General features: G+C 41.7%; 1 protein-coding gene across 2 annotated transcripts; it reads left to right on the forward strand.

Moving 5' to 3' along the window:
* Positions 1-692: 692 nt before the first annotated feature.
* SCG2 (secretogranin II) lies at positions 693-6302 on the forward strand. 2 transcript variants are annotated; one of them, XM_032697881.1, is made up of 2 exons: positions 693-792; positions 3954-6302. In XM_032697881.1, the coding sequence occupies exon 2, from the start codon at positions 3968-3970 to the stop codon at positions 5834-5836; it is 1869 nt and encodes a 622-aa protein (XP_032553772.1). In that variant the 5' UTR covers positions 693-792; positions 3954-3967; the 3' UTR covers positions 5837-6302. The 2 variants fall into 2 exon arrangements, with proteins under 2 accessions (XP_032553772.1, XP_032553771.1); XM_032697880.1 differs by lacking the exon at positions 693-792 and adding an exon at positions 1044-1185.
* The last annotated feature ends 1302 nt before the right edge of the window (positions 6303-7604 follow it).

Consider the following 7604-nt stretch of genomic DNA (forward strand, 5'->3'; position numbering starts at 1 on the left):
GGACTGTCCCTGCCCTGTGGCAAAGCCAGAGCTGTGCTACAATGGCTCAGTCAGTGAACTAAAGAAAATAAATAAAAAAACCCTTGCTGACCATAGCTATTGAAAGGCCAGTTCCTGCCGGGGCATGGGCACAGCCAGGCACACAGTTGCATCACACTCACACTGACCCTTGTGCACAGGGTTTTTCCTCACACTTGGGCTCACACCGACCTTCAGCCCTGCGTGTCCCCAGCTCCGTTCCTGCCCCACAGCTCTAGGCGTGTGTCCTGCTGCTGGCTTGGCTGGCACCCACCCCGAGGTGTGGGTCGGCTTCACCCACCCCCCGAGGTGAGGGCCATCATCATCCACCCCGATGTGCAGGTCGGGTTTCTCAAGTCCCCCTCCCAGCCCGTAGGAGCTGAGAAGCAGAAGGCAATGGCTGTATCACGTCTGCCTTTTTGTTTTTGTTGTTTTTTTTTTTTTTTCTTTTTAATCCTTTTCCCCTTTTACTCTGCTTTTTTTCCTCGCCTCCTTTTCCCTCTTGCCTTTTTTTTTTTTTTCGCGTTTTTTTTCCCTCTTTCGCTTTTACTCTTCTCCCTCTTTCCACTTCCCCCTGCCTTTGCCGCTCCCGGTTTTACCCTCCCTGCCGGCTGCCCGCCCGGGTGGATGGGGGTCCCTGCGCGGCTCCGCCGGCCGGGCGGGGCGGGGCGGGGCGCGGCCGTGACGTGCGGGCGAGGGCGGTATAAGCGGGCGCTGTCCCGGTGCTGAAGGCGGCGGGAGCGGCAGGAGCGGCGGGAGAGGCAGGAGAGGCAGGTAGGGATGCGCCGGGCGGGCGTGGAGGAGCCCCGGTACCGCCGTCCCTCGGCTGCACCGGCGGGGAACCCACACCGAGCGAGCGGTGAAGCCGCGCAGCGAGGCAGTGGGGCCGGGGCTTGCGATGAAAACTATCTCTGTAAAACGTGACCCCGTCGTTGTGCGCATATATATGTTATGTACGTGTTCTCGGCATCGCTCGTGGCTGAAGACGGGAGCAGAGCGCTCCCGTCAGCGATGGCGCTCAGTCGTGCCGGGTCACCGACATGGCACTTCAGGCACCGAGTACGGGCAGAGAGGTTCCCTGGGACGCAAACAGCGCCCCGACTCGCTTCCCAGATGTGTCCGTATGCAAACAGTCGTTATATTCGCTCGGAACTGCCGGGGATTTGGGTTTGTGCCCTTCTGCTCACCTCGTTGTTGTTTTGTTCATGTTTCAGTCCTTGCACAGGGACGCTTTTAAACAAGGCAAATTTACTGCAGCCGTGTTATTTATGGCAAAAAAAGAAAACCGGGCGGGAGAGTGCATGATATATTTATCTTATGAAAAATGCTGTTAGATTTTGCCTCAGACTGTCAGGGCAGGGACACATCTACATGAAAACCTATGAGTTTCATAGCAAATTTCACTGGAAATATTACCGTCACATCAGAGACAACTGCTGAGAGAGATTGAGAGAAAAAAATTACTGCTACCATGGAAACATCCCAGAAAGGAGATTATTTTTGTGTTTGTTTTTTAGGGAACTTTTGTCAGTCTGCATTGCCTTTGTACGTTTTAAATTGTTAACATGATACCTCATTTGTAAGGAGGAACTTCTTCATCTTCATTTGTTGGCTAAAAGATGATTTTCCTGTTTGTTAGGTGCTAATAGAGGAGAAATATTCTCTATCTAGACTAGCTTCACAACTATCCATCTGGAGACAAAAGAGCCGTTTTAGTATATTGACCTTTGAGAGGCACAGCAGAGAATGTTTACTATAGATCCTAAAGATAGTCTAAAATGTCCTCTTTAAAAAAAAAAAAAAAGAATTAAAGTCTGAAGGGCTGGGGAGGAGTTACCTTAGAGTTATATTAATGACAAGATTTATGACCGAAACTCAAAGCTTTTAAATAAATCATTCCCAGATCCATTTGACAAGGCTTTCAAGTTATCTACCAATAAATTAGAAGTGGAAATTGACCTAGAAGCAAATGCACACAAAATATGAAGACAGGAGCCAATGGCCTGTTATTCCTGCAAAGGAAATATCCAGTTGAGCAATGTCCTTGTGGAACGCTAAACTAAACTTTGCCTGGCTGCACACATTTGATATAATGGGATGCCAACAGCTTTACAAAGGCTGTAACAATCCAAATTGTGCAGTGAAGGAGGGTGAGTTCCTGGTCTTTGGGAGTGGGAGGTGCTTGGTAAATGATTATGGAATGAATCTCCCTTCCCCCACCCTTCGGAAAGGACAGTTTCTCATGCACTAATCAATCAACTCTGTTAATAACCAGTCTCTTTGCTGGAAAAGAAAGCCTTAATTTAATTTATTTGCTACAGAAAGCAGCAAATTGCCTTTCTTTTTTTTCTTTTTTTTTTCATGGAGACACACATTTATGCACAGGGCTAATACCTTTTCTGTGACAGGAAAGTGACTTGAAGGAATGATGAAATGTTGTGAGCTTTGTTTGTCAGGGCAAATTCAGATATGAAGGGTGGGACCTTCTTAGCTGTTGAACTAATCCTATGTGAAATCAATGCTCAAACATATCCAGGCTTGAAGCCAGAAATGTTTGGGGAAATTGTTTGCTATCATGACTGTTAGTTTTCCCAAGCACACTGAAGGGGAAAACAGCAGCTCTCTGAACTGATAGTGCTTTAATTATTTAGTTAAGTCACATTATGTTAAGAACAAAAACTGAGCAGAAAAATCTACAAGTGAGCTGAAATGAGCATATTCATGCTCACTCTCTACTTACAGCAGTGGGTAAATAGTGATATACATAGCTCATTCAGTTTGTCATGAACCACCAATGTCTCAACAGGATGCTTTTACCAAGCCAAAAACCAAAGGAACCAAAATAGGTCAATTAATCAAAGCAGTTTCTATCTTTATAATTCCTTTCTTGTTATTTTACTTTATTTGTTAGTGTAACTGGATCAGAAAAAAGTCTGATCTCTCTCATGGCCCAAGTGTATCAGTACCTGAGCATCTCTTAGGAAATATGACTGATGCCAGTTTTTCTCTGTGCTGTGTGGAGGGTGCTCAGCTCCCTGCAAGGCTGGGCTTGTACAGCTGTATCCTCATACACAGTGGTGCTATAATCATCTTAATTCAGTTGGAGGCATATTTATCCCAATTCTGCTCCAGAGTTTATTGTTGACTGGCGTAAGCTGGGCAGACATGGGCTTCTACTGATCTATTCTAACTGAATTTGCCAATGGTCATGTTTCTGCCTGTCCTGGGACCTGATTCAATTTCTGCTGAAGTGAATGAATGAGCAAATGAATGAAATCACCACTCAGAACGTACCTACTCAAGCTCATTTCCAAGATGGGTTTTAAGGGATTCAGTGAAATTATATTGTACCTTTAGGATAAATTATAGTTTGTCACTCATATAGGGAATCATTGCCCATAGGAAAGTGACTCATAGAGTCATTAATTAAAATTCACCTGTAATACAAATAATGGGGTTTTTAAATGAAAAAGCAAAAAAGGAAGAAATAGCACTATCAGTAATCACAGAAAAAAACTTGCAAGTAATTTTATATGCCATGTTCTCCACTTCATCACATTAATTTTATTACAGTCTAGCACCATTCAGAAATATTATCCCGGCATGAAATTAGATGCCTTATGGAGCAATCTCACAAAATAATTCTGTCTGCAGTTTTAATATTAATATTTTGAGCAGCATTTAAATATATGGATACATCAATTTTACCATTTAGGAGCTTCATTTTCATAACTAAAATGGCATCTATATTCTTCTATGGGCATTTCATGAGCTATATAGGATTGGTATTTTGTACTATTTTGCTGTCATTGGAAAATTAATGTTCATAAAGTATGTAGAGCTTAAAGATAAGAAATTTCTAGCATAGCTCAGTTTCCTAAGTCTGTCTCTGTATGTTAACTGCTTCTTTTTTTCTTTTTCTTCTTTATTTAAAGGAAATATTTTAAATATGGCAGAAACTAAAACCTTCCAGCCTGGAGCAGCCTGCACTCTCACTTTTTTCTTTGTCCTCATCTGTTGGGTTGATGCAGCTTCCTTCCAGCAGCATCAGCTGCTTCAGAAAGATCCAGACTATGTAATGAAAAACTTACAAAGACTCCCAAATCCTGATATGATCAAAGCACTGGAATACATAGAAGATCTTCGCAAGCAAGCTAACAAGGGAGAAAGCAGCCCTGATTACAGCTCTTATCAAAGTGTCCCATATCTCCTGCAACAGAAAGAAAGCAAGGATCAGACTCACCTACCAGATAATGTAAGGGATTCTTTGACTGAAGATGAGTCCCAGTGGGTTAAGGTAATGTTGGAAGCCTTGCGGCAAGCTGAGAAAGAGTCAAAAGCTGGCCCAAAGGAGAATAAACCTTACGGTCTGAGTTCAGATAACAGCTTTCCAGCTGGAGTAAGTGATGATTACGAGGCTTACAAGTGGCCTGAGAGGTGGCAAAAGTATCTCAAAATGCCGCTTGGGCACTACGAAGACAGTTCAAGAGACAGTCCTTTCAAGCGTACCAATGAAATCGTGGAAGAGCAGTACACCCCCCAAAGCCTTGCCACGCTGGAGTCTGTGTTTCAGGAGCTGGGGAAGATGGCAGGACCGAGTAACCACAAGAAAGAAAGGCTGGATGAGGACCAGAAATTGTATACAGACGATGAAGATGATGTGTATAAAGTGAATAACATTGCCTATGAAGATGTGGTTGGAGGAGAAGATTGGAATCCCGTAGAGGAAAAAGTGGAAAGCCAAACCCAGGAAGAGATAAAAGACAGCAAAGAGGAAATTGATAAACATGAAGAGGAGATTGACGATGAAATGAAAAGATCAGGGAAGCTCAACTTCCTTGAGGATGAAATAAGAAGAGACAATAAAGATCAAATGTCAGAGGATGTTTCAAAGCTAATGAATTATTACCTGAAGAGGCTGATGGGTAGTGCTGGGAATAGGAAATTAAGGACTGGAGAACTTGAGGAAAAAAGAGCATCAATGTTTTTGGATAAACAACTTGATCCTCAGTCTATAGCTCAGCTGATAGAAATCTCAAGGAATTTACAAATTCCTCCTGAGGATTTAATAGACATATTGAAAGCTGGAGAAAAAAAGCAGCTTCAGAGTGAAAGGTTGGAAGCTGAGCAGGAAGTAGAATTCCCAGAAGACCTCGACGAGATAGCTGAAACCAATCTAGGACAGAGCGATATATTTAAAAATAATGTAAACTCTAAAAACGGGTACATGAAGCAGCCTCTTATCCCAGAAAATCTACCTGAAGACCTCAATATCGAAGATATTGTCAGTCTTCTGGGAAATGACAATTTAGCTAATCAGAATCCCTCCTATTTACTAAATCGTCTTAATCAAGACAATGATTTGCCAAGACTGTCTTACATTCCCAGAAGACTGAAAGGACACCTGTTTCCTAAAGCTGCCTGGATGAACGATTTGGAAAGGCGACAAATGGAATATGAAAAACTGAATGAGAAGGACGAAGAACTGGCCGATTACTTGGCCAAGGTGTTGGCAAAATATCCCGAAGTAATCAACACGAACCAGATGAAACGAGTCCCAGCTTCTGAAAGCAACCTACAGGAAGATGATCACCTGGAGCAGGCCATCAGAGAGCACCTAAATCAGCTGGAACCACAGGAGGCTGCGAAGTTGGCTTCGCTCAGCAAAAGGCTCAGCATGGCAGGGGAAGCTGATGACACGCAGAACAGGCAGTATCTGGATGAGGATATGCTAGCAAAGGTGCTAGAGTATCTAAAACAGGAGAAATCAGAGCTTGAAAGAGATCACATTACTAAGCGAGCGATGGAAAACATGTAATTGTTCCCCAAATACTATTTCTCTTCAATGTGTTGACTTCTATCCCGATTCAGTTGTGATTTATTCCTGCTCTCCCACTAAACAACTATGGTAGACTATTTACCATTGAACAGTCTGCATATCTTTCTCAGAGCTGTTATATTGTTTATTGATATACTTATATGTTATAAATCATGGGGCAAACAACAAATTGCTTCAAGTGTTTTAAGAAAAAATTTAATGATATCAAGTAAAACTATAATATGTAAACAAATTACCTTTGCATTGTTAATAAAACATGATAAATGAAGAGTGACAATTATAATTTGAAATTTTTAAGATTAATTGGATTATTTTGTTACTGTCTGTAGTTTTTTTGTGGAGTATCGAATAAAAAAATAAAGCATTATATATATAGTTTTATTTACAAGGCTTTTTCTATTCAGTGTTTATTGTTGATTGATGAATAAATTATTTCTGGACAATCGACTGTGTTTCTTTGTGACAGTTGATAAAGTCATACTAATTGGAAACATATTTTTACTTCTACGGATAACTCTTCTGAAATATACTATTTTTCTCATGGAATATAGTTGGTAGCATAAACTTCTGGTTTTCTGGGCTGTAAGAATACCAATTGGTATTATCCTTAAGGGCAGTGATGGCAACCACAAAGAAAGAGCCAGGCTCCAAGGAAAGGTAGGCAGGGAACTCATGTGTAAGGAACACCATGGGTTTGTCTGATAAAAATATTTTCGTGAAATGTCTATTACATGTATACATAAGTACACAAACAACCTTTGTTATTCAGTACACTACTTTGGACACTTGAAATGTCTTTTGGTCTCCTGTTATGACCTGCAGTAGATGGTCTGGAAAGGTTTGGCTCTTTTACAGAAGGAAATGTGCTTGTGTAACTCTGTGACTCAGACGTGATTTTCACTAGGACAGCTCATTTCCAGGATTATAGTTTAAAAGTGGTTTTCCCTGTGGTATTCTTCAGCAGCTCATCTCTGCTAAGTGGGGGGGATGATTTTGGCGAGGCAATATCTAATCAAGCAAAGTACAAAGGCTGCAGAAATAAAACTTCATCTTCAGTGCCACCATTACTGTGAGCAATTGCAGCCGACAGGAGCTCAGTCAGAGCTCTTGCTCTGGGCCACTCCAAAATCCTCCAGTTTCCTGTTACTTGGACGAGTCAAAACATTAAACATTAAACTGAAAAAATACCGGAGTTAATTTCATGTCTGTTTTCTAAAGGAAGACAAACCTGCTGAGATTCACTTGCTTGTGACACTGGGAATTTATTCAAAACAAAACTGTGTTTTTAACAAATCATATTTTTTATCACCTTGATTCCTAATATTTTTAGTCTCCTTATTCCTAACACTGCTCCTACAATACTCATAGTCTAGAAAAATGTCTTTCAGTCAAATCAGTAACATTTAATATTTAAATATGTAATATGTAAAACTGGGGATGAGTAATAAAAACAGGAGTACTGAGACGTAAATAAATGTTTGCCGTTTTCAGTGAAGAAGTTTCACAATTTCACATTTGCCTTCCAAGATCATATTTAAACAGGAGACTTTACTTACTCCCCACATCCACACCCTCAGACAGCATACCACAGCTGAACTCCATAGCCACTTGACAGACACTTTGTTTTTCCAGGGCTGTAGTTAAATGCTGGAAGGGGTTCTGCCTGCAGCATCAGAGCTGGCTGTGCATGTGCCTGGCTCTCCTGGGCGTAGTGAGGGCATCTTCCCACCACTTCACCTCACACACC

Source organism: Chiroxiphia lanceolata, chromosome 10, assembly GCF_009829145.1.
Source record: "Chiroxiphia lanceolata isolate bChiLan1 chromosome 10, bChiLan1.pri, whole genome shotgun sequence".
Lineage (NCBI taxonomy): Eukaryota > Metazoa > Chordata > Aves > Passeriformes > Pipridae > Chiroxiphia > Chiroxiphia lanceolata.